This window comes from Balaenoptera musculus, chromosome 18, assembly GCF_009873245.2.
Source record: "Balaenoptera musculus isolate JJ_BM4_2016_0621 chromosome 18, mBalMus1.pri.v3, whole genome shotgun sequence".
In the NCBI taxonomy this organism is placed as follows: domain Eukaryota; kingdom Metazoa; phylum Chordata; class Mammalia; order Artiodactyla; family Balaenopteridae; genus Balaenoptera; species Balaenoptera musculus.
Window position 1 is genome coordinate 8,544,726 of NC_045802.1, and position 27,779 is coordinate 8,572,504.

The window sequence follows — 27,779 nt, forward strand, 5'->3', positions numbered from 1 at the left end:
TCTTAATTGTTCTGGGTTTGTTATTGTAGTTCTTTTCCTTCTCTTGTGTTTCCTGCCTAGAGAAGTTCCTTTAGCATTTGTTCTAAAGGTGCTTTGGTGGTGCTGAATTCTCTTAGCTTTTGCTTGTCTATAAATATTTTAATTTCTCTGTCAAATCTGAATGAGATCCTTGCTGGGTAAAGTAATCTTGGTTGTACGTTTTTCTCCTTCATGACTTTAAATATGTCCTGCCACTCCCTTCTGGCTTGCAGAGTTTCTGCTGAGAAATCAGCTGTTAAGCTTATGGGGATTCCCTTGTGTGTTATTTGTTGTTTTTCCCTTGCTGCTTTTAATATTTTTTCTTTGTATTTAATTTTTGATAGTTTGATTAATATGTGTCTTGGCGTGTTTCTCCTTGGATTTATCCTGTATGGTACTCTCTGTGCTTCCTGGGCTTGATTAACTATTTCCTTTCCCATATTAGGGAAATTTTCAACTATAATCTCTTCAAATATTTTCTCAGTCCCTTTCTTTTTCTCTTCTTCTTCTGAGACCCCTATAATTCGAACGTTGGTGCATTTAATGTTGTCCCAGAGGTCTCTGAGACTGTCCTCAATTCTTTTCATTCTTTTTTCTTTATTCTACTCTGCAGTAGTTATTTCCACTATTTTATCTTCCAGGTCACTTATCCGTTCTTCTGCCTCAGTTATTATGCTATTGATCCCTTCTAGAGAATTTTTAATTTCATTTATTGTGTTGTTCATCACTGTTTATTTGCTCTCTAGTTCTTCTAGGTCCTTGTTAAACGTTTGTATTTTGTCTATTCTATTTCCAAGATTTTGGATCATCTTTACTATCATTATTCTGAATTCTTTTTCAGGTAGACTGCCTATTTCCTCTTCATTTGTTAGGTCTGGTGGGTTTTTGCCTTGCTCCTTCATCTGCTGTTTGTTTCTCTGTCTTCTCATTTTGCTTAACTTACTGTGTTTGGGGTCTCCTTTTCACAGGCTGCAGGTTCGTAGTTCCCATTGTTTTTGGTGTCTGTCCCCAGTGGCTAAGGTTGATTCAGTGGGTTGTGTGGGCTTCCTGGTGGAGGGGACTAGTGCCTGTGTTCTGGTGGATGAGGCTGGATCTTGTCTTTGCGGTGGGCAGGTACGTGTCTGATGATGTGTTTTGGGGTGTCTGTGGCCTTATTATGATTTTAGGCAGCCTCTCTGCTAATGGGTGGGTTTGTGTTCCTGTCTTGCTTGTTGTTTGACATCGGGTGTCCAGCCCTGTAGCTTGCTGGTCGTTGAGTGAAGCTGGGTCTTGGCATTGTGATGGAGATCTCTTGGAGATTTTCGCCGTTTGATATTACCTGGAGCTGGGAGGTCTCTTGTGGACCAGTGTCGTGAACTTGGCTCTCCCACCTCAGAGGCACAGCCCTGACGCCTGGCTGGAGCACCAAGAGCCTTTCATCTACACGGCTCAGAATAAAAGGGAGAAAAAATAGAAAGCAAGAGACAAAGAAGATATAATAAAATAAAATAAAGTAAAATAATATAAAATAAAGTTATTAGAATAAAAAAGAAAAAATAATTATTAAGAAAAAAATTTTTTAAAGTAATAAAAAAAAAAAACAGAAAAAACGGACAGACAGAACCCTAGGACAAATGGTAAAAGGAAAGCTATAAAGAGAAAATCACACAGAAGCATACACATACACACTCACCAAAAGAGAAAAAGGGAAAAATATATATATATCTTTGCTCCCAAAGTCCACCTTCTCAACTTGGGATGATTCGTTGTCTATTCAGGTATTCCGCAGACGCAGGGTACATCAAGTTGATTTTGGAGCTTTAATCCGCTGTTCCTGAGGCTGCTGGGAGAGATTTCCCTTTCTCTTCTTTGTTCACACAGCTCCCGGGGTTCAGCTTTGGATTTGGACCCGCTTCTTTGTGTAGGTCACCTGAGGGCATCTGTTCTTCACTCAGACAGGACGGGGTTAAAGGAGCAGCTGCTTCGGGGGCTCTGGCTCGCTCAGGCCGTGGGGAGGGAGCGGTACGGAGGAGGCGGGGCGAGCCTGCGGCGGCAGCAGCCAGCACAACTTTGCACCAGCCTGAGGCGCGCCGTGCGTTCTCCCGGGGAAGTTGTCCCTGGATCACGGGACCCTGGCAGTGGCGGGCTGCACAGACTCCCGGGAGGGGAGGTGTGGAGAGTGACCTGTGCTCGCACACAGGCTTCTTGGTGGCGGCAGCAGCAGCCTTAGCATCCCATGCCCATCTCTGGGGTCCGCGCTGATAGGCGCAGCTCGCGCCCGTCTCTGGAGCTCCTTTAAGCGGCGCTATTAATCCCCTCTCCTCGCACACCAGGAAACAAAGAGGCAAGAAAAAGTCTCTTGCCTCTTCGGCAGCTCCAGACTTTTTCCCGGACTCCCTCCCAGCTAGCCGTGGCACACTAGCCCCCTTCAGGCTGTGTTCACACCACCAACCCCAGTTCTCTCCCTGGGATCCGACCTCCGAAGCCGGAGCCTCAGCTCCCAGCCCCGCCCACCCGGGCGGGCGAGCAGACAAGCCTCTCGGGCTGGTGAGTGCTGGTCGGCACCGATCCTCTGTGCGGGGATCTCTCCGCTTTGTCCTCCGCACCCCTGTGGCTGCGCTCTCCTCCGTGGCTCCGAAGCTTCCTCTCCGCCACCCGCAGTCTCCGCCCGCGAAGGGGCTTCCTGTGTGTGGGAACCTTTCCTCCTTGACAGCTCCTTCCCACTGGTGCAGGTCCCATCCGTATTCTTTTGTCTCTGTTTTTTCTTTTTTCTTTTGCCGTACGTGGGGAGTTTCTTGCCTTTTGGGAGGTCTGATATCTTCTGCCAGTGTTCAGTAGGTGTTCTGTAGGAGTTGTCCCACATGTAGATGTATTTCTGATGTATTTGTGGAGAGGAAGATGATCTCCGCATCTTACTCTTCAGCCATCTTGACGCTCCTCCCTTATTTTATTCTTAAACTTTCTGACAATAGGCCTGAGATAAATTAATTTTATGAAATTCTATTTGTATGAATTTATAATGAGATTCCATGGAATATGAAATCTTTTGGATAAAAACAATGGAACACCTTGAATTTATAGAATTTTTCCCTAGACTTCACCAGTCTTACATACAGTCTAATCAGATGAACATTTTTTAAACAACTTTGAAATTATATGGAAATTTTATGTTCACTATAAGGAATAAGATAATCACTTTTAGGATTTTTATGATAGCAAGAATATAACAGAGTGACAAAGAAGTCAGCATTATACGATAATGATAAGTGAGAATCTTCTGAACATATTTGACCCTAAAAGAGTAATTTATATAGTTGAATTTTTAATTTTTCTCTTATTCCTTGTTTTCCTAAAACAAGTCTAAAAGGTTCGAATTTTAGTTTAGATTACTGTGAGCAATCTGAAGAAAAAATAAAAATGTATTTTAGTCCTATGTATTATTTTTTTAAGACCAAAAAACGTAAGAAATAATGTTTCTGAGGCTATTGTCTTCTTGATAGTCCAAGGATATCTTATTCATATTTATAAGTTAAAGGAATAGGGGCATATTGATTTCTTGAGCTGTACATGTGATTATAATCCCTTAAGGTTTGAATTTGCAGAGAACTAAAAATGAAATAGCTTTTTTCCTGCTTTAAAAAAGCTAAAATTTACCTCATGATATACATAGATCTGAATTTCAAAGTCTACAGTTCTTGGAAAAGTGTTTATGTATTTAAAATACATTTTTGATCTGGCAAACCCAATTTTTTAAACTTGTTCCAGTTTATAGCCTTGGATTCAGGGTTTTAGCTGATTTACCTCTGGGCTTATACCAAGAATGCTTCCTGGAAGTACAGGGAAGGGGGGGAGAGACACCATATTGAACATCTACGTAACACAATATTTCTACTGTTGATTTATACACCTGAGATGTTAAGAGGTGTGCTTTTCCCAACAGGTATGAATTTGCTGGCTTTTCTCATCATTGTGTTTTCCTATACTATTATGTTCTGTTCCATTCAAAAAACTGCCTTGCAGACTTCAGAAGTGAGGAATAACACCGGAAGAGAGGCGGCCGTCGCAAACCGTTTCTTTTTTATAGTGTTCTCTGATGCCATCTGCTGGATTCCTGTATTTGTAATTAAAATCCTTTCCCTCTTCCGGGTGGAAATACCAGGTCAGTCCCTTCTGTAATTCCCAAGTATGTTGTGCTTTCTTATGCCCTTTGTTTGACGAGGCGAGAATACAGTCCGTCACATATAGTAAGTTCTCCATAAATACCTACAACTTGAATACAAAGGTTTAGGATTTCCTAAGTGTTTTATAATCAGTATTCTAAGATAGGAACCGGGTAATGGTGCAACCCAGACAAGAATAACAAAAACACAGGAGACAAGAAAAACTAAGTCTTAGTGTCTTGCTTCCACTTGAGCTAGATAGTGGTGCTTCACCAAGAGTACCTAAAACAAAACAAAATATACATGCTCAGGTTTCACCCTGGGCCTTTGAATTTAGTCTATAGGGGCCAAGGCCTCTACATGGGTGTTTTGTGATTCTAAGGTGCACAACCCTGGTTAAGAACCACCAGTCTATTTCATGGCCCTAGCCATGTGGTTGTCACACTGTGCCCTGTGGAGGTCTAATGTTCCATGAAAGTGCCTATCTAAAAGGCCACACCCCTACTTCAGCCAGAGAAAATCACCTTTCATTAGTTAGGATTTTGCTTAAAGGCCTTTCTGGGACCTAGAAATTGTAGCCATCCTAGGGTCCACCCAGGGCTTTTGCCCAACCCTCAGGGAAACAAACTTTGGGATCATCTTCAACTCACTTTTTCAGCCTATTGCGAATCTATTTGGAGTGTTCCTCCAGGGCAGGAATTGTCTTATTCATCTTGGTAGAAGATGTTTTCAGGATTTGTACCAGAGGAACATCTTTAACAGTCATTTTATTTTATTCTTAACTAAACTTTCTGACAATAGGCCTAAGATAAATCAATTTTGTGGAATTCTATTTGTATGACTTTATAATGAGATTCCATGGAATATGAAATCTTTTGGATAAAAACAAAAGAAGTGTCAAGCATGGGGTTGACACATCAGAAGCCCTTATAAAAGAGTGATGAATGTACAAGTAACAAACACCTGCAACTATTTATGTCCCTCTGCCTTGCCAAATGCCTCACTGCAAAATGACATACAACATTTGCAGCATCCCCTTAACCTATGAGCTTAGTCTCACAACAAGGTTTTCTGATAGCAGGGGTAGTAATCATTATTCTTAGAGAGAGTCTAAGACATTGCAGATCATGATATGGAACTAGAACAGGAAAAAAAATCATGAAAATGTTATTGGGCCACACATTGGTCTTTCTCTACATTTTATAGTTCAGTCCTTTGAGGTTTGTCTTGAATACCTCGGTGCACATAGGAGAGAAGTCTTTACCACATTTGACTAAGCCCCTCCTCGCTTGCCCAACTTCCCATGGTGTTGTAGAAATTGCTACATTCATGGACCTAAATGCCCCCTGTCCCCACCCTCCAAGAACTCTGGGGTCTGCTCCATCATGGTAGGTCACTGAGAGTACATGGGGTCAGCCCCAAAGATAAGCTGGCTTCAGCCCTCCCGTCTCAGGACTTACCTGCTAACCTTACATCAGTGAGTCATCCTGAGACGAACAGGAAGTCTCATTCCTGATCACAACCTCCTTTGGGGACACAACAGACAAAAAACAACTGACTGTTTTTCTTCAGTCACAAACTGTTCATATCTAATTTTTTTTTAAATTAAGGACAGATAATCTAGTAATATAAAACTTCATTTAATAAATCTAAGGTATACTAAATAGAAACATATTTCTTTCGTATTCTTTCCAGTTAAAAAGAAATAAGGAAAAGAAAGAGAAGACGGGATGGAAAAGAGGAAAGGCAAACATAGAAAAAGGAGAAGGGGGAGATCAAAGGGAAGGAGGAAAGGGCAGATAAAGTCAGAGAAGAAATGGAAAAGTAAACTGGAGGAAGAACAGACAGGATGTAGGGAACAGAGCAGGGCTAAGAGAAGAACAAGTAACAGTGTCTGAAGGATAAGAAATTTACAGGATGGGTAGGGAAGGAGGGGGTCACAAAGGAGAGGGGGAGAGGAAGGATGCTAGGCTTATGTCCAGCTCTCACCTGAGCTGGCAGTTCTCAGACTTTTGAAGATGGGGGAGGAGACAGCGGAGTGTGGTGGGACTGGAGAACCCCAGGTTCTGAAAATGTGCTGAAAATGGTTGTCCGCAGAGCCGGCCCAGCTCACTGACTTCAGTCATGTAAGTTATCGTCAGCCCCTTTCACAGATAAGGCAGTTGAGGTCTGGCGAGCTTAGGGGATTTGCCCACAGTCACACAGCTAAGAAGTGTGTAACCCTGGGAGCAGGCTCTGTTTAAGGGAGAAAATAGATTTCATCCTAACCAAGCAACTGATGTACCATCGGCCCTCCGTAGCCCTGCATTCCAAATCCATGCATTCAACCAACTGCATATGGAAAATATTGGAAAAAAATTTCCAGAAAGTTCCAAAAAGCAAAACTTTAATTTGCCTTGTGCTGGCAAATATTTACATAGCATTTACATTGTATTTACAACTCTTTACATGGCTGTACCTTGTATTAGGTGAAGTAATCTAGAGATGATGTAAAGTATACGGGGGGATGTGCATAGGTTATATGCAAATACTATGCCATTTTATTTAACGGACTTGAGAACCTGTTGATTTCAGTGTCTGTGGAGCTCCTGGAACCACTTCCATGGTGGATACTTAGGGACAACTGAATTCAGAAATGACACTGCTATCCAAAGTTTCTTCTCACTTTTTCTGGCATATTTCCCTTAATATTCTATTAGCCTTTGTAAGCCTTCACACAGAAGGAATTCATTGAGTTTGGAGATATATTCTTTTTTGCTCTTCAAATCTTCTGACTGCACTCTGAATATAGCAGTGGGGATATGAGGGCAGGGCAGGAAGACCTTCAGGACTGAAATTCAGACTAAGGTCAGAGCTGACTCTGGACCAGAACCTTCTAGTTCTGGACACTGTCCTATTGATTATGAATTATTTCCTCATTTTCTTATTTTTCTATAAGGAAGGGCAATAAAAACAAGAAAAATACATTATATATCAATTTATAGTTTGTGAAGTGTTTTCACATATTTCCTCCCATGTTGTTTCGTAACAACCTGCAAAGTACTTTCTGAAACTCAGAAAAGTTGGTGGTAGGACCTTGAATTCGTGGCTCCTATGCTCTTGCAGCAAAGAGATTTTCCATGAGATGAGAGAGAACGTAAATGAACCAGGTAGCCGTCTCAAAAATAGCATTGACTATAAAGTGTTATGTGTCTTGTGTCTATGAAAACCTCAACTTTCTTTCACACTTCTTTTCCTTCTCAGAAACAGTCACTTCCTGGGTGGTCATTTTTTTCCTCCCAGTAAACAGTGCCTTGAACCCAATCCTCTACACTCTCACAACCAGCTTTTTCAAAGACAAGTTGAAACAGCTGCTGCACAAACATCAGAGGAAATCGATTTTCAAAACTAAAAAAAAAAGTTTGTCTACATCCATCGTGTGGGCCGATGACTCCTCGTCACTGAAACTTGGGGTTTTGAACAAAATAAACCTCGAGGAGAATATAGTGAAACCAGTTTCCTAGTAATGGTTTTGGAGCACTGGACTTTCAATGGACTACCTAAAAAAGCACAGCATTTGGAAGATGACATCTGCGGTGCTTTTCATCTTTACCAACGGCGAACCTTTCTGCACAGAGAGCACGGCAGGATGACGTCAGGCACTGCATTCCGATGGCAGCTGTACTGTTTACCAGCTGGGCTGAGAACTGTACCTGAGAGTTCTCCTCACCGACGTGCCTGAAGTGCACAAGTGAACCCATAAATAGCAGGCTGATAAGCAATTGTTCTCTAGCTCGCCAACGCGGCCAACCTACCAGCGGAGGCCCACACGTTGGCACTGCATGGTCTGTTTTTAAATTGAATTGTGCTGTCCGTAAAATAAAAAGAGTCACGACATCTAACTCTAGCGTGGCGGTAATAGCATAAGCCTAACATCTCTCTCCTTGCTTTTTCAACGTCAAATGAAATCATCAGCATCCTGCTGAACTGATAGCGAAGGATTTCCAAGATGTCTACCCACCTCAAGTCCTGCCCTATGGAGGGCCGTGGATTAGCGGCTTTGAAAGCAGAACTTCGTACAAGGTTCGAAGTCTAACATGTGACCAGAGAGGCACGCTGACCATTCGCCTAGTACCATGCACCTTTTCAGCTTGTATTTAATGTGAGAAGAACTGAGCTCTCAAAATATTTGTCTTAAGGTTGCCCATGCCATAAAGGAAAATTGGGCACTCCAACTGCCAAAAACTACATTTTAATATGTTTTAAAGTATAATTTCTTAAGAGCAGTATCCCTATTGCTGGCAAGTTCTGCCATCATAGAACACACAGATAAGAAGTGTTAAGGGGGATTTAAGAATACGGGACTCAGATAAATTCCTATTGTTTTTAACAAAAAGGCTGGTAAGTTTGGATTTGTTTTTTGAAAATGAAAAGTAGTTGTGAAGTCCTGGACATGTTTTTATATGGAAAGTTTATATGTGAAAAAAAAAAAAAAGAATCAGGTAAATAAAATTATATTTTGCATTTGTCTATACATTATTTTAAATTCAGTAAAGACCACAGATAGGGCTTATTGACTGTTACCCATGTTTTTCTTGGTAGAGAATATAACTAGCAAACAAACACAGCACCGCAGTTAACAAGACACCTCTTTACATTTTTCTTTCTCTTCTCCCCTTTTCCAAAGCATGGAGCAGTAACTTAATTTCTCTACTCTTCACTTCATTCTGAGTTCCTTTAATGAGATGAAATGTAAGCAGCTGACTCAGAACTCCACATCACCTCCTACTGCATATTAAATGAGATGCCCTTTTATCCAGTAGCATCCAGGAAAGAAAGAATCCCAGAGTTTATGCATCACAGCTGTGTCGGTAACTTACCTGTTGTTATCTAATATTGACTAAAACCTTCATGGGAGTTCCTTTATTTTGATCTAGTGAGATATTCCTTACATCAGTGAAATCTTTTCACTCTTATTCTAGAAATAATGTCCCTACCCATTGACTAGGCCACTCTTTTTCCTTATAGTTTCAAATTTTCTCTGTTCTATCTCCTCACTATGATTAGTTGCTTCCCAACTTGTCTATTTTTTTAAATGTCCTTTGCCAGTCCTTGAACATCACATGATTTATTTCTAATATATTTCCCAACATCAAAAGCATAAATAAGGAATAGACCCTGAGTGTAGGGCGTCTCAATCTTAGCACAGATGTGTCTCCCAGTTTCCCATTCTCGAGCCTCAGGCATGGGCCGGGAAGCAAGGATCTGGGAACTGTGTTTGTGAATGTCTACACTCTTACTGTTGAGCTTTGGACATGAGGAGAAGCACAAGGTCAGATGCACCAGGGAATTTGGCAGCATATTTCATGGAAAAATGGAAGCTCTATATTGGTCAGCAGCATGACAAATAGTATAAAATTGAATTCTAATAGCTTAGTGATTTACAATCTTACTCTGTACTGCTATATAAATAGAAAACCATCAGAAATATGTTTAATTTTAGCAAATGATAGTGTTTTATCTGGGCTGAGTGAAACCTTTTGTGTTGGGTCAAACTTGTTTTCTAAACCCAGTATTTCTATGTGGTTGTGAAAATACCACCTCTGTTCATGAGCCATTTTCCCTGACAAGATAAACATCAATTAAATGTCACTCCAGAATTAAAGAGGCCACAGACTGTGCCATCTCTGAGTAGGAGAGGGTGAGGGCAAATTACCTGATCCACATCCTATTATGCCTTTGTGTATAACGTATCTTGTCTTGAAAAGAAAAAGATATTCTAAAAAATCAATATGGAACCTCAGACATCAGTACAAAGAGAGGCTTTGTGGTTTATCTGTACTAGACATAGCCAAGCTTTTCTACATCACTTTGTTTTATTCTTAAGTTTCATATCTAATTAAAGTTAAACTAGTTTATGCCAATCACAGTTGCTGAAATAGCTTCTTGATGGTCAGGTGCTTTAAGTGAAATTAGGCATATCTGAGCTTTTGTATAAATAGTAGTATCACCTTCCCCCAATCCCATCTTACACCCCAATTCTGCGGCTTCATCTACCTGGTCTCTATAAAATCAAGGAGCCATAAAAGCAGACCCATCTCCCCAGTGTTTGCCTCCTAAGGATGACTCGGTTGCCAGATCAAATTAGCATTTGGTGATTTGCTACCTATCTACTCATGCCACATTTTCAAGATTTTATCTCACCCCAGGTGATTCTTCACTCTGCTTTACCATCCTCAAGTTCATAAGCAGTGCAGAAATCCAGAGAATGCACATGTTAGAGATGAGAAGTGGTAAAGACTTCACATCAATCATATCCACCCTATCGTTTGATAAATCCTCCAAGGGAGTCTGAAGGAAATGTATCTTCCAAAATTAACAAGGAATACATGTAAGACATATTTCTTTTTAGTTTTTGCAGTATAATGTAAATGGGCATATCGTTCTATTTAATACATAGACTTGGGCAACTTAAGAAACAAAACATTGAAGATAAGTATTTGTGTTTTATTTCCTTATTCTGGTAGATAAGAGAATGATTACAAAGATCTCTATGTATCTATTTATATATTTATCTGTTTATGTATGTTTCTGTTTATATGTCAGTTGTCTGACATCTTGTTTATGAAAGACAGAAGGTGTATATTTAATAATGTTTATTATCTCTGACCAGGAAAATGAAATGAAATTAGATGATTCTCCTTTTACATGGCTTTTCAGTGGGAGATCTCAAAGTCCTTGAGAAATACTTCCCAAAGCCCTGAAAGCTAGTTGAAACCTATTACTCCCTGTATTTCATTACACTAGTCTTCAGGAGATTTCTCCACATGACACATACGGAAGGAACAAATTACAAATGAAGAAATAGAGAACAAAAAGGCCAAGTGACAAAGTTGCAGATCGGGAGTGGGGATCGTCTGCTGTCTGAACAGCCTGGTCCGAGTCCATAGTGGCACCTCCTACCCCCAGGACCTGAAGAAACTCATAACAATTTTGGGTTATAAGCTCATAACCACTTTATACAGAAGAAATTATTTCTGGACTACCTGGGAGCTAGTAAAACGTTCACTTGTTTAGTGATTCTCTGACTTCATGGTGCGAGGGTGTCTGATTCATATAGGTTTTGTAATGAAAGCTGTCTAGTTTCTTGCTAAGACAACACACATTTAATACAAGGAAATACACTGTCAAAAGTAAGGGGGCTGGTGACATAGTTCAAGGTCAGCCATCAACTACTTCCAAGACCCCAGACAAATATCTTTAAATCTCTATCATTCTCTATAACTGACTTTCCTTAAGATTATATCACATAAACTGACGTCTTGGCCCATTTCTGGGAAGATCTATTATGTGGATTAAAACACTTGCTGAAGGTTGATATGGATTAAAAATCCAAAAGTTTACATAAAGTTCAAAGATCATTCAATTCTCAATTTCCCTTTTCTCAGGAAGAATGAATGCGCAGAGCCACCAATGTTCAGAAATCCACTCCTTTCAGTGGATTTCCTTCCAGGAAGCTTCTATTCTGGAAAAAATACTGAAGCAAAGCCTCAGACATTGAAGCTGTTCTAGGACACGGGCACTTACAACAATACAGCAGTAAGTACAACTTAAAAATTAGATGGTCTATTGCTAAGCAAAATCCAGGAATGCAGAGATCAGGATAATTAACAAGCAAACATCTTAACTACAAATCAGACTGATCTCTTCACATAAGTGTATAAATAGGTCTACTATCACCTGCATTATCCTCTTAAACAGACAGAGATGCACAGGGATGTCCAGCTCTTATGACTGGGTATACTCCTGGGAAAAATGTTGTTAGGATAAGGAGACAATGACATACCTGATTTCCCTGTGGAACCAGCATAGAACATGTGGTTCTTGACCCAGGGTTCAGCTCCACCTCCAACTTTGCACCATCATCTGTAAACTCCCTCCCCGTGTCACCAGCCTCTCCCTCCCTCTGCCAGCTCTTTCTCCTCAGCTCGCAATGCTCAGAATTCTCACCGCAAAGAAGACAATCCCACCATCCTGCACCCTCCTTTAGCATCTGTCTTATTCTCACCTTCTCTTTATAGCTAAACATTTTGAAAGAATAGTACATTCTTGGTCATCAGCATCTCACCTCCCATGACTTCTCAACCACTGACCTCCACCCTCACCACTCCACTGAGCTGCCCTCATGAAGATCGAATCACTATGTTGTACACATGAAACTAATGTAATGTTATGTCAATTACACTTCAATATAAATAAATAAATAAATTACTTTTTTTCATTGAAGTATAGTTGATTTACAGTGTTTCAGGTGTACAGGAGTCTCTGGCTCTTCCATCACTTCCTGTTCAGGAAGACGCATCAGGCCACAGGAGGGTGAGAGTGGAGGAGGGGTAGTAGAATCTGGCTCCTCCAGCAGCTACTGAAGAGGCCAGGGCATGTAATCTGAAAGTGCAGGGTGATTTACTCCCCTCTGAATGAACTTTGTCCATAGGAGAGGGAAGAGAAAAGGGGGCCAGCAGATCCATTTCCACTTGTCCTGCTCCAAGGAACTGTTCCTAGGAATACGTTCCCCTAAAGCCTATCCAGAGACACCTCATGTGACCTGCCCAGCTGCTCGTCTTGCCTTGTTCTGAAGCTGTGGCATTTGCACAAACCTTGCATTTGCTCCTTATCCTTCTCTGCCTCACATTCTGCTTCTCTCAGCCTCACTGCTCTAGGGTTGGCTTCCTAATAAAGCACTAGCTCTTAAACCTTGCCTCAGGCTCTGATTTTTCTAGGGGATCCAGGCTAAGACATCCCACAGACCAGCAATTCAACTTGCAGGTGTTCACCCTAGAGAAATCGAAGCACATGGGCACAAAGAGATGAATACAGAGATGTTCGGTGCTACAATGTTTGTTCAGTATTTGTATTAGCACAAAAGCAGAGGCAGTCTAACTGTCCTGCAGTAGGAGAATGGGTAAACTATGGCTTATTAATTAAAACAATCCATTATCATTCAACAGTTAAAGTGATCTCATGTATCAAAATAGAGAAATGTCAAGAACGTAATATTGACTGAAAACAGTTATAAAAGATGGAGTACACTATATCATTTACACAAAATTTTAAAACACAAAACAATATATCCCTTATATATCTTATACATGGGAATGATATTCTGCAATTTTAAGAAAGGATTTACCTCTGGAAAAGAGAGAAAAAAATTTTAATCTGTCTTTAACAATTGTTCTAAAAAAAAAAAAAAAAAGACCTAAAGCAAATATCACTAATGTGATTATCTGTTTAACTTTGCCAGTGTATATATTGTTATCAGTTATATTGGGTTGGCCAAAAAGTTTGTTCAGGTTTTCCATAGCATTTTACAGAAAACCCGAACGAACTTTTTGGCCACCCCAATATTAGTTCATAAACTTTTTTGTGGTTCCACCATCTTTTAGAATTAAAATTTAAATGACTCAAGCCCTCATCTTGCATATCATAACGTTAGAATGTCCAAAAGTCTCTTGAAGCGAGGTTTCTTTGAATTTTCAGGGGATTTACAATTGGCTAAATCGGTTCCTGTTCTGTGAGCACTTTCCTTCTCCCCTGATCCCCAGCTCTGGGCCTCCTCTAGCCTCAACTGTCTGGACCATGGGCCTCAGTCCTCCCTCGATATGGTGCCAACACACTCACAGAGCAGAGGGATACTGTAGGGAGGGCTGTGTTATCCCTCAACTCCGTGTACCATTAACAGACTTATAGTTGAGGGTAATGAAGACAGATTACAGTTCAGCTAAAAAAAAAAAAAAGAACACAAAACTTAAATGAAGTGTGTTCTAAAAGCTCATTCAGTCATTTCCCTCTCTACATTTAGGCCCACACTGTCTCCATCTTCTGGGGCTTTTCTGTTACACACACACACACACACACACACACACACACACACACACACACACACCCCTTCTCCCTACCCTGACTGCCAGCCGTTTTATCCCACAAATTCTCTTAATCCCTTCTTCAGAATAGTTTTGTTTTTCACCCCTGCCCCAAACTGACTTTCAAGCCTACCCTGGCTTATCCAAAATATGAATCCACATTGTTAAACAAAGGGCCTTCTATTTAGGATCTCTGCCCTTTGGCTACACGAAACAGAAGGAAAAGCTTTGAAATTACAGGCTTTCCTTTAGCATGAACAAATTTTATGAAAGATAGCTTCCCCCTACAAGTCTTTCTCAAAACAGAAGGAAAACAGTATGAAAATTCACTTTACGTCTGTCCAGAATAAATCTGCAAGGGTGGTGAATCTCCCCCAACGCCCCACCACAGTTTACCCAACTCAGCACCCCTACACATATATACAAGTGCTAAAAGCCCTGAAATCTAGGGCCATTTAGTATAGGGGCAAATAATTCCGTACACCTTAGTTGATACTGAAGAAATATATGCATTATGATCCAGTATTAGAATTACTGTCCATAAGGATGATGCCTTAGATGTGCATAGCCTTCCACAGTTTACAAGGAACTTTTATATAGAACACAATCTGTAAAGAAATACATAAGGAGACGCAAATAATTTTTAGCAGAACTGAAACTAAAATCCAATTCTCTCGACACAATAAAATTCTTTCCACTCTACCAAGCTGTATCTAAACTTATGTCACCTAGAAAATATTAGATTAGTATGAGTACTATAGAAAGGATAAGGTGAAAAGAAATCTAAAAGATTTCAGAAGAATTCATTTCAAAGTTTAAGCTTTGGTGGACAAATGGTTGTCTAGAACAGTGCCTAATACATAGTAGGTGCTCAAGAATTTGTTGAATGAATGAATGAAATGTGTATGTCCCTGGCTGCCTGAAATCACTGTTTAGTTATCCAGAATAACCCAAGGGTTTTAGATGGTTGAAATGGTGTTATCCAGGATGGAGGGAGATGTGTTTATATGTATGGAGATATATATATATCTCCAGAAATTCCCCATCTCTATTACTCTCTTCCTTGCCTACATCCTTTGTCTTCAAAGCCACATTAGAAAGTATAGATCATTAATATATAAGAAGACATACCCAGGGGTATAAAAACCATACCTAGAAGAGGACACTGAGATTCAGATAAGATTTTTTCACAACTTTATTACCTACTGAATAGAGTACCCTTTGTGTAATCTTTGGTGAAATCAGACTTTCTTAAAGGAGAGAGCATATGTGACTTCCTTCCTTCTTCCTGGTGCTGAGGGTGAATGTGGCCGTGCAGAGCACAGAGGTAATATAAACTGAAGTAAAACCCTTGACTTTGATTCACAAGAGGGGGAAAATTTGCTCAGAGAATGGGACGCATCAGAGAACAGACCTCGGTCCCACTCTCAGGAGAGACTGCCCAGTGGCTGAGCAAACAGCAGAGTTTTATTTGGCAGAATTTGCTTCAGAGAGTTGAGAGAAGAGAGAAGGGATTCAGAGAGGAAGAGTGAAGATCAGGGTTTAAACCCCTGTGCAAGTAGTGCAGTCAGGTTGAAGCACACTGGAGAATTTAGAACACTAGCCAAAACAGAATCAATATCTATCTAGCAAAAATGCCAGAATGTTATTAAGTCACCTGCAAAGCATATGGAGGAGAGAAAAGGGGTCTCTTCCTGCACCAAAAGACAGCAATCCCTGAATAGGTTCGTGGTCTATCACCATGAGGAGCTTAAAGAACACTGCCAAATAATGAACTTGTATGATTGTATTGAATAAAAAATTTGCTAAAGGATTCAAACATCTTGTGATAAGTGAACGTGAATCAAAAGAAACGAAACTCCATTAACTCAATGCAATTTTGAATCAGCAGATATTGAGGATTCAATTTAAGAGTTGAAAAGATTTGGGAAGAGCCTCTAGCCAAGGAGATAACGTCTTCCCTGAGGGTGGATTAAGGAAGTAAAATATAGCATTCCCCGACCTCCAGAGTGGCTGAATGGCTTCAAACGCCAGATCTCCTCCCCATCTCAACAAACCCCAACTCACTGCTGGGGCTCAACAGCCTCACTCCCAGGCCGACAGTGGTGCTGGAAAAGCCACAGACTGGTGATTTGTTTTCTCTTCTTTTTAACAATGTAATTAGTATTGCACAAACTAAACTATGGCAACACTGAAAGAAACAAATAAAAAAATGAAAATCACCCATAATCCCCTCACTTTAATATAATATGATTTTCATTTATTTATTTTCTATTATGTTAATAGATATGTTTTCCCTCATTGCAAACCCAGCATATATACAATTAACATGGTGCTGTTTTTCTTTTGCGAGAGTGTAAAATTTTTTCATGTTCCCCAGTTTTCATAGTTGTTATTTTTTCTATATTGAGATTCAGTGATTTTCCATTGAAGTATTAATCCTAATTGATGTAACCACTTCCCTGCTGTGAAGCATTTTGGTTCTTTCCAACTTTGTTCATTCATTCAGAAAGCATGAAGTGTCTTTTATGTGCCAAACACTATACTAAACATTAGAGACATAAATAGTCCCTGCTCTTGACAAATTCAGGGGAAAAGAGATGTGGTCACTGAAGGGGGGACCTGGAACCAGACTGCCTGGATCCAGAGCTCCCCGTGGCGTTGGTCTTGCATCCGAGCTCACTTCTACCTCTGCCTAGTCTTCTTCCTCCCTCTCCTTTCCACAGGGGTTGATCCCGTGAGTACACCCTAATAAACCCCCTGAACACTAGACTGTCTCAGAGTCTGCTTTCTGAATACACCAACCTGTGAAACACCATAAAAGAAAGGTGAGCTTTTCAAACCCTTGGGTAGAAATGGAACATAAATCTCACACCGGGGATCAAAAGACCTAGTTCAAGTCCCAGATCAGCCACAGAGAGGCAGTGTGATCTCGAACAAGCCTCTTACTGTCTTGAACCTCAAATGTTTCTAAGAGAAGAATAATTCCTCCCCATCTATCTTACAGGGTTATGGCATGAGGATTTAATGATAAGATGTGTCTTGGGAAAACACTACATAGTGTAAGTTGCTAGATAATTTGTTATTCAGTAGATTCTGGAGTTGTTCTTTTCTTTGTTAAGTTCATCCTTCTCAGCATTAAACCATTCAGATTGCTCTAGAAAAATATTTCCCTGGGTTATTTTCATAGGTGGCTGGAACTAACTCTCTAAGGCTCATAAAGAGATGTAAAAGATCAAGAACACTGAGAGAATATCAAAGGACTCTGCATATTTACAACAAACATTTCTACATAAAATATTTTATGACTATACATCCAGATCCCAGGCTACATGAAGCCCTGTAGTCTTGGGTATAAATGAACTAAGACATAAGAGAGTCTGAGGTAGACACAGGACCAGATATAAAGGAGATTATGTGGCCCCAGTCCTGTTAATGATAGGAAGTTATAGTATAATGATTTTATGGGGAGGGGGGTCTATTGCTAATATTTCAGCCCATCCTGGCTAGAGAACTTTGTAAGCACGCCTTGGTTCATTTTTCTTTCTGTTGTTGAAATTTCTTCATAATAATTAGGAGTCTTATCAGAGAGATGGTAGCTCAGCTGGAAATCAGAAGAATGATGGACATTTCGATTTGCAATGGAAGGAGAGACTGGTAATGCAGAGACTGGACATAGTGGGGACGGCAGCTCTTCAGTGCACAGCGTCACTGGGAGCCTCTCCCATTGAGAAGGTGTGACCACCGTGTCACAACTTCTCTTCCTCTAACCACCGTGTCCCATGCCAAGTCGGTAAGACATAGCATCCAGTGAACCGCAGCCACTGCAAACACTCTGTCTATCTATCTAGCTATCTATCTACCATCTATCTATCTATCTAATCTGTCAATTGTCTATCTATATCTTATTTATCTATCTATGTATCATCTATCTATCATCTCTATCTCCTTTTTTGAGAGAGAAAGTCTCAGATTAGTGTGACAATTCACTGACCTGTAAATTGTTATAAAAGAAAAATTAGGGGTTATAATGAGGGTCTTAGCCTCTCTCCACCTTCAGCAACCTTCAGAGATCTTTGATTTCCTCATCTCGATTCAATGAAAAACACAATATTAATTAAAAGTTAAAGCATTTTCCCTTTGCTAAGGGCAGCAATCTTTCTCTTAGCCCTTTTCCAGCACTGATGAGGAGAAAGCAGATCCCATTCAAAAAGCCCACTGTAGAAAGTGGAGCTGCTCTGTCAACACCAGCGAACAAGAGTGAACAAATTATCCTTAATTTCCCCCCAAAAATATTAGTAAATAATTAATAGAGAAAGTGGGAGTTCATTTGACAGTAAACAGAACAAGATCCAGGCTAAACAAAGAAAAACGAAAAAAGCGAAGTTGGTTTAAGTGTCTCTTCTCTTCCCCTCTCTGTTTATGTCACTTTTCTCTCTCCCTTAGGGTCTACCAACCTTTGTACAGGTTGTCTCCCCTTGCAATCCCTTGGCCTCCCAAATTCCTCACCCTAATTTGGCTGTCCATGACTCAGTATCTTTATTTACTTCCACTCCCCAACCCAAGGCATGCACTCCTTCCCCACTCATAACCCCATTAGTCAATGGGTCTTATGCCCTCAGGTTTTAAGGGCTAACTAGCTAGTCCGGAGGCTAACATAGATTACAGAAAGAGGCTGGGTAGGGAGGGGCTGCTCCCAGATAACATATAGCAAATACATGTTAATAAGAACTTCCTAAAGACAAGTGGTCCGTGGGAACCATTTTCTCCATTAGAGATTCCAGTGGTGGACATTTCAGACTTGACAGCTAAGGAGGGCCAGGCTCCGGCTGGCTGGGGGGAGCGAAGAGAACTGCAGCTGGAATGACCACTTTCACCCCTATCTGAGGAGGTTCCTCCCAGCCCTTATCTCTTGATGTAGAGGCTCTCTACCTGCTAGTTTCGTCCTTCAAAGTTTTGGGAACGTCGATACCATCTTGCCAAAAGCCTTTTTGATTCCCTTGATTCCCTTCAGTCTGGTAGTATACCTTGGCTTCAGAACAGAGAGCTGTCAATGATGATCTCCTCTGATCTGGCAATTCTGAAGCATAAACGTGCCAAAATGAGACAATTAGAGGAGCGGTGCCTTATGCGTGAGTACTATTATGTATTAACGTACTGAGTGCCACCCAAAAGAGAAGTAGTAGGTACCCAGACACACTCGCGGTATTTTAACCTACATGTTTTAAAAACTCGTGAAGCTTTAAAACTCCCCCAGCATATGCAACAGAATCATTCTGCGTTTCCTGAGGTAGAAGCTGGGTGAACAGAGTGATATTGCCAAGGGGGTTTGGGGAGGTTGATCAGCGGTGACATTAAACAGCAGTTCCCTGTGAGAAGCACAGCTGCCATTTAGACGAGGCGGGGAAGAGCGGAAGTCAAGCAAAGAGAACGCTAGGGAGGAGATGACGGGGGACAAGTGGAGAAGCTGTACGGTAAGCAGTAAAGCCCCGCAGAGGGATGAGGAGCCCAGCGAATGCCTCCTACTAACACGTACCCACTGCTCATCTCCTGAAGAGAGAAAACCAACATGGCAAACCTTTCCTTTTGTTCTCATGAATTGGCAAATATAAGGCCCACATCACTAATGTTGCCCCAAAGTCCTGACTATCCAGAATGACTAAAAACAAGTCATTCACTCATTCACTGAAATGAATGGAGTGGAAAAATGGGGGATAGGGACGGGGGGAGACAGATTTCACCAACTTCCACATATTCCAGAATTATTTTTATGTCTGCCTTCCAGACACTTGGATGTAACACATGTATGCAGTTGAAAGAGATATTTTTTCCTCTTAACATATAGGGTAGCTGTGCTTCACATGATTCATGTATAGGTTTAAGATTTAAATATGGTCAGTTTTGCTTATTTTTTTTTGTTTGTGGCTTTTTAGCAGCCTCTCTCTATTTTCCCCACCCTCCCCACCCCAAGGCAACCACTTTTCTACTCTTTGTTTCTATGAGTTTGACATTTTAAAAATTTATTTATTTATTTATTTATTTGTGTGTTTGTTTATTTACTTATTTATTTATTTCAGAGTCCACATATAAGTGATACCATACGGCATTTGTCTTTGTTTGGCTTATTTCACGTAGCATAATGCCCTCCAGGTTCACCCATGTTGTCACAAATGGCACCATTTCCTTTTTTGTTGTGTCTGAATAATATTTGATTGTATATACAGATCTTCCTTGACTTATGATAGGGTTATGCCCCATAAACCCATCATATGTTGAAAATATCATAAATTGAAAATGTATTTAATACCCATAACCTACTGAACAACGTAGCTTAGCCCAGCCTACCTTCAACATGCTCAGAACACAACATTAGCCTACCGTTGGGCAAAATCATCTAACACAAAGCCTATTTTATAGAATAGGCGACAATATAACAAAGTGTTGAATATCTCATGCCATGTATTGGATTCTGTATTGAAAGTGAAAAACAGAATGGTTGTTATGGGTACGGAATGGTTGTAGGTGTATCAGCTGCTCACCTTTGTGAGCCTCTGGTTGACTGGGAGCTGCAGCTCGCTGTCGCTGCCCAGAATCACACAAGAGAGTATCGTACCACCTATCACTAGCCCAGGAAAAGATCTAAATTCAAAATTCAAAGTACAGGGACTTCCCTGGTGGAACAGTGGTTAAGAATCTGCCTGCCAATGCAGGGGACATGGGTTTGATCCCTTGTCCAGGAAGATCCCACATGCTGCAGAGCAACTAAGCCCATGCACCACAACTACTGAGCCTGCGCTCTAGAGCCCACGAGCCACAACTATTGAGCCTGCGCCACAACTACTGAAGCCCGTGTGCCTAGAGGCCGTGCTCTGCAGCGAGAGAAGCCACCGCAATGAGAAGCCTGCGCATCGCAATGAAGAGTAGCTCCCACTCGCCGCAACTAGAGGAAGCCCGCGTGCAGCAATGAAGACCCAACACAGCCAAAAAAAAAAATTCAAAGTACAGTCTCTACAGAATGCATATCACTTTTGCACCATCATAAAGTCAAAAAATCATAAGTCAAACCATCGTAAGTTGGGGATCATCTGTACATATACCACACCTTCTTTATCCATTCATCTGTTGATGAACACTTAATGTTGTTTCCGTATCTTGGCTATTGTGAATAATGCTGCTATGAACATGAAAGTGCAGATATCTCTCTGATATTCTATTTTCATTTACTCTGGATATATATCCAGAAGTGGGATTGCTGCATCATATGGTAATTCTATTTTTAGTTTTTTGAGGAACCTCCAAACTGCTTTCCTTAGAGGCTAAACCAATTTCCACTCCCACCAACGGTGCACCAGGGTTCCCTTTTCTCCACATCCTCACCAACACTTGTTATCTCTTTTTGATAATAGCCATTCTAACAGGTGTGAGGTGATATCTCATCGTAGTTTTGATTTGTATTTCCCTGATGATTAAGGGTGTGAGTACCTTTCCATGTACCTATTGATCATTTATATGTCTTCTTTGGAAAAATGTGTATTCAGTTCCTCTGCCCATTTTTAAATTGAATTGTTTGATTTTTTGCTATTGAGTTGTGTGAGTTCTTTATATATTTTAGATATTAACCCCTTAGCAGATGTATGAGTTGCAAATATTTTCTTCCATTCTGTAGGTTGTATTTTCTTTCATTTTGTTGATGGTGTCTTTTGCTGTGTAGATGCTTTTTAGTTTGATGTAGTCCCACTTGTTTTTTTTTTGCTTTTGGTGCTTTTGCTTTTGGTGTCAAATCTAAAAAACATCATTGCCAAGACCAGTGTCAAGGAGCTTACTCCCTATGTTTTTTTGTAGGTCAATTCTGTCAACTTTGGACAATTTTGTTGTAATGAAACTTTATTCCTGAAGGATTTGTTCATTGAGTTGTCACTGTATAAGGAAAACCACATTAAAATGCAAGACTTAGAAAAACAAAAACTTAAGTCTTTGCAAGATCAGAGTGCTCCTCACTTTTGCTTAATATCAGATTGTCAAAATTAATAATCATCAGCTGCAAGAAAGAAATAATTTATTTTTTCATAGTCTTGACTAAAGATTTAGTTTTTATAAGGTGGAGAACAAATTGTATGATTTTGGGGGTGGGGATTGAAGAGTTTATTCAGTTTATGTTTCAAGGCAATTACATAACTGTTTATTTTGGTTAGCATAATATTTTGTTGCACAATTAGTGCTATTAATTTATACCATCAAATTGTATGATTTTTAGTAATTTTTTTCCCTTAGGATCTGAGTAATTTTTTTCCAATTAAGGAACAACATTTGAAAAAAAAGAACCTTTGAGAGAAAAATTCAACTGTGTCAGTGTACCTAATGGATACTATAAAATAAACCAGATTGTTGACTCGGTCTTTCTCTCCTAATAACTGACCCAGAAAAGAAGTTTAATTTCTTAGAATGTAAAGTAGGACTATTTCCTTTGATATTTCTATTAATCAAATATCTTAAATCCAAATTTATAATGGGCATATACATCTGGCATTAAATTGTTTTTAAAATGAAGTACATTATTTCTCTGACCCAACAGCTGTTACTGAATACTATAGAGATGTCTGAGATTGTGTTTGTAAGCACAACTATAATGGTTTCTGAAATATGATTTAAAAATCAATATCTAAAAGTATTTTAAATGCATACTTGGGCATTATTCATCCTAGAGGCATGCACATCTCATTTTCTAGAAAAATCAAAGGCATACTCTGTAAAAATAAAAACAACATTTTCAATACTGTCTGTAGGATTTGATTGTGCAGGGCCAATACTTATATTTAACCAACTTGGGGGGATGAACTAAATGATGAAAGAATATTAAACTTGAACAGCTTAGACATAGATTTTCTACAGCTAAAACTCTGTGTCTTAGTCATAGAGAGCTACCACAACCACTGATAAAGAAATGAATAAAGTAAAAATTAACTATAAGTTTCTTTTATCTTAATATTTCTTTTAAAATATAGGGAAAAGAGCAGTTATATTATTTGTGAGTTCAATATTATTATCCACTGATTATATAATGCTTAATTCATTTTCCTAAGGTATGTTTGGAGAAACAAGTAACAACAGTATTATAGGGATTACATCAATGAAGAGCAATCACTAAATAATAAAGCAACAACATTTATAACAAATATAATAGTTTTGTTAGGGTTTTAAAGTCCCTAGGAATTTTTGAATATTGAAAGAGCAAATAGATATAAATATATTTTGCTTTAGATGAGGTTTGCAATTTTTCTTTCCATGATTAATTTTAGGGAAATTAAGACACATTTTTATGGAAAAAAAATTTACTCTGTAATTACATATTACTTCAAGATTTTTAAATTCATGCTCTGATATATAAATAGACTATAATCAAACTAATTAATACTACATTAATCTGGTTCATAACAAATCAGGTTACAGTTGATTCAACACTCATTACAGTTCATCTTTATTTTCTAGTTGAATTTAAAAATGATTATTTTTCTGAGCAAAGAGAGGTATTAAGAATTTCATTTTTATTTATAATAATTAATTGTTCAACATTTCTAACTTTATCAAAATTATATATTTTGTTGATTCTTTGGCACTTCAAACTCTATAATTTGGGTAAATTTTCAGCACATGCCTGAAAATTACACATTTGCAATTTATTGTGGTTTTAGTCAGCAGTGGTTAGTGAACTCAAATTGGAATCTTTAACTATAAAATACTTAGAGCCTCTTACTTTAGACCATGGTAGGTACTGGTTTGAAAAGATAATTATAGAAATACATCTGTTAGAAACATATAGTCTTGGGGGAAAAATTAATGAAATACATAAATATTTCACAAGAAATTCACAAGGTTTGATATCTGTAGGCAAACCCAATGATGCCACCACCGAACCGTACCTGGCCCAAGGAGTGGCAGAGAATGGGCTGTGTGCAAGAGAGAGCCTGAGAACAATTCTGCAGATGGTGCTGAAAAAAACCTGGATGCACGTATGTACAATCTTTCAACCTCCACATCCCAGCTCAGGTGGGAATCTCCCTCCCCTTGTCCATGCACATCCCTCAAGCTGCAATTTACCCTTCTGTCTTCAAGGTGGCTGTGAGTTTAGTTTAACCTGATTTCACTTCAATAAATTGTTAAGGGAGACGAATGCTATTGGAGCTTTTCACACTCCGCACACGGGTAGAGGTGGAACTGCCCAGATTTTCACTTCTCCAGGCCCTTGCTGATGGCCAATTTCCATATAAGCCCCCCAGGCTTCCTAGTCCACAAGCATCCATCTGAATTTTGAATCATGCTGAGGGCTGTGGGTGCAGAGCACAAGGCCTCAGGAACCAACCTAAAGCTGAAAACATTGCAGTTGCTACTTGTAGAGAATATAATATATACATGGTTCTTCCAGTAGTCACGTGTCTTTTAACCTGATAAAAGCACAAAAGTGCTAGCTGGAAATGAGAACGGAATCTGCAAAACTAGCTTAGATCATTCAAATCTGCCTGACTCCAAACCAGTCCTGGGACAGCCCTGCATCTATTCCACCCACCACCAATGTTGGAGGTCCTCTAGTTTCATTTCATAACTAGAATGACATCCTTCAAAAGAAGTAAAGTAATTGTTATCATGTTAAGTGGTCAAGACAACCTGGCAATAGTAGTTTTTAAAAGTAATCAAAAAGAGAGAGTTAAGAAATAAAAAAGGATCATTTGAGTTCATTTTTGAGAGAAGTTTAGCTACATCAAAAAAATGCTTCAAGTCAATTATTTAAAAGATAGAAATGATTTCAGTGTCAATCTCCTTTAAACACATGCATCTGTTGGGTTTTGTTTTATTTTATTATCATTTGAAGGTAACTAGAACTGCAAACATCAGCTTCTCTGAATAATCACTATGACGTCTTCCAAAAGAAAGGCAAGGGCTATAACCCTAGTCTAAATTTTTGGATGTCTTCCCAGTTAAATGTCAAAACAGTAGCTTCCTTTGGGATAACTCTTCTTCTTTATTGTACTGAAGAGCCTTTTAAGTGGTTTACTCTGAATAATTGCATATCATGCTCGACTTTACTTTCACATACTATGAAAATTTTTATTTTCTCATTCTCTAGGAAACAGCCAAGTTACTTCAAGCCTGTTTCTTTTCTCTCTTAAATACAAAGCTATTTTTCTGGAAGTGGAGGTGGGGGACCTGTAATATGCAAAGGCAGAGAACGTATAATCAGTGTAGATAAACAGAAACATGTATCCCCTCCCCCCTTCATCCACATCAAGTCAGCTTGCTTTCTTCTGAAACCATAAACACATTCACACCCTGGGACTTTCCAGGTGCTGTTTACTCCTGCTCTTCCCTCCCCCTCATTCTCAGACTCCTGTTCCTCACTCATCTTTAATTGTCAGCTCAGAATCCATCTCCATCATGATGCCTTTTCCCCTGATCACCCAGACAGGATGATGTGTTCTTTTCTCAGCTAGGGAATGGGTCCCCACTGTTAACTTTTTAGAGTATACAATTTTAGCATTAGTTTTGATTTAAAAAAAAAAAATCACAATTTTCACATTTACACTACTTGCAAAATTGTTCTTTTTCATGGGGCTACCAACGTTTGCAGTCACTGTCTGCTGGTATCCTTCCTTTCCTGAAATTCTGTCATAAGGTACGTTGATTCTCCTAGAACGGCAAGGGACCCCAGGCTAGCTGGCTGGAAACACCAGGATCTGGCAGGTGGCTCAGCAGGGGAACGTTCTGGTTCTTCCTCTCTACCTTTGATTGTCTTTTCATCTATAGAAGCAGGTCCCGTAAATATCCCAAGGGGCAGTAGCGGATCACTGTCCCAATAGCTCTCTGCCAAGTGACCTGGAAAGGAGGAAGCCTGCTTGAGAAGGCTGTGGAGCCACGGCTGGGAGCAGTGGACGGCTGACAGGGGCTGAACCCCTCCAATGACGCCACTTTCCTCTTCCCGAGGACTGTTTCCCACACGCTGTTACGTGTGGTCCAATTAAGTTGGTCCTTTCGCACAAATCATTTTTTCCCACATATATTAGGAAAACTGTCATGTTCATCTGCTTTTACTTTGATCAGTAAAGAATACTTATTTAGGGATCGATCTGGCTGGGGCTGATGATATTTGATAACATTCACAGAGTAGCTTGCTTATTTTCATTATCTCATTTCTTCCAGTACATCATAATTCCTCGGGGAGGGACAACATCTGATCCTGCAAGAGGAATAGCTCCAGCCTTCTCATTGGTTCTCCTCTGCCTAAAGACTCCAGGGAGATCAGCACTCCCCCATTCTTCTGGATTCCCTAGATTTTTGCACAGAAATTTAGGGAAAAGAGCATTGTAATGCTGCGGTGTTAATTAGATATTACAATCTTGTGAAGGATAAAAATGAGACTAAAAGGGTGACCTGAAAAAGAAAAAGAAAAGAAGCAAGGAAGATTTAGAAAAGATTTCGAAGATCTTTAAAACTACTAGGAAATTATCTCCTCAGAGCGAAAAAAATTCTATAATAAGTATTAAAATTAGTCTGCTGTCAAGTACTTAGCTTATTTACTGTTAAAATATTAAAATTGTGCTTCCGTAGATTGAGACTAACTTTTAAATTTCAGGCATTTAGATTTAGGGTTCAACTCACAGCTTATTAAAGTGTGGGATGTGATTCTCTAATGTTCTTACAACTATGTCCCAAAACTCCAAAGTGTTCACACTATATGGGCCAATTAATTTCCAAGCTTCATAATGTATGTCAGCACTATAAACAATTAGTAACAACAACAAAAAGATGATACCCTTTTTGATGGTAAAATGATACTGAACATTTAACAGACATTCATTGAGGGCCTATTGGGTCCCAGGCACTCTCAGTGCCCGGATGGGGATGGGGAAGGGGGTGAGGAAGTGCACAGGGTAAGGATAGATGGGGGATGCAGGTGGGGGGGAGGGGAAATAAGGAAATTAACAAAGCACAGTACCCGCTTTCAAAGGTGTTCATGATCCCACGAGAGTTGAGAGAAAAGGTGGAGGAAAAGAAAAATGCTGTTGGGGACTTCCCTGGTGGCACAGTGGTTAAGAATCTACCTGCCAATTCAGGGGACACGGGTTCGAGCCCTGGTCCGGGAAGATCCCACATGCCACGTAGCAACTAAGCCCGTGCGCCACACTACTGAGCCTGCGTTCTAGAGCCCGCGAGCCACAGCTACTGAGCCCACGTGCCACAACTACTGAAGCCCGCACGCCTAGAGTCCGTGCTCTGCAACAAGAGAAGCCACCGCAATGAGAAGCCCGCGCACCGCAAGGAAGAGTAGCCCCTGCTCGCCGCAACTAAAGAAAGACCACGCGCAGCAACGAGGAACCAACGCAGCCAAAAATAAATAAATACATAAAATCAAAAAAAAAAAAAAGCTTTCTCAGAGCCAGGAAATGAGTTCTGTCTCAGCTCCATCACTTAGAAACCATACGGCCTTAAGTGCATCCCCTCACCTCTCCACTTTCAGGAGAGAATGCAAGAAAGCCCTTCGTGAACTAAAAAGGTAGAAACAAAGGCCAGCTAATGATACTACTATGCCCCTCAGAGACGACGGAACTGGGCTTAGATTAAGACCACCAAAATCACACACTACAGGAGGGATAAGAAAGACCCAGAGGAATTCAAATTTTCACTTCCTGATTAGGCTGCCCCTTTTGAACTGAGCTCTAATCCACGGCGATAG

General features: G+C 40.0%; 1 protein-coding gene across 1 annotated transcript in view; it reads left to right on the forward strand.

Annotated features, from left to right (window-relative positions):
* Positions 1 to 8,653, forward strand: part of RXFP2 (relaxin family peptide receptor 2) — a 66,523-nt gene extending 57,870 nt beyond the window's left edge. The window contains exons 17-18 of the mRNA XM_036831676.1: positions 3,938 to 4,156; positions 7,401 to 8,653. Of these exons, the coding sequence (XP_036687571.1) occupies positions 3,938 to 4,156; positions 7,401 to 7,660 (479 nt within the window). The 3' untranslated portion in view covers positions 7,661 to 8,653. The remainder of the gene's footprint in view (positions 1 to 3,937; positions 4,157 to 7,400) is intronic.
* The last annotated feature ends 19,126 nt before the right edge of the window (positions 8,654 to 27,779 follow it).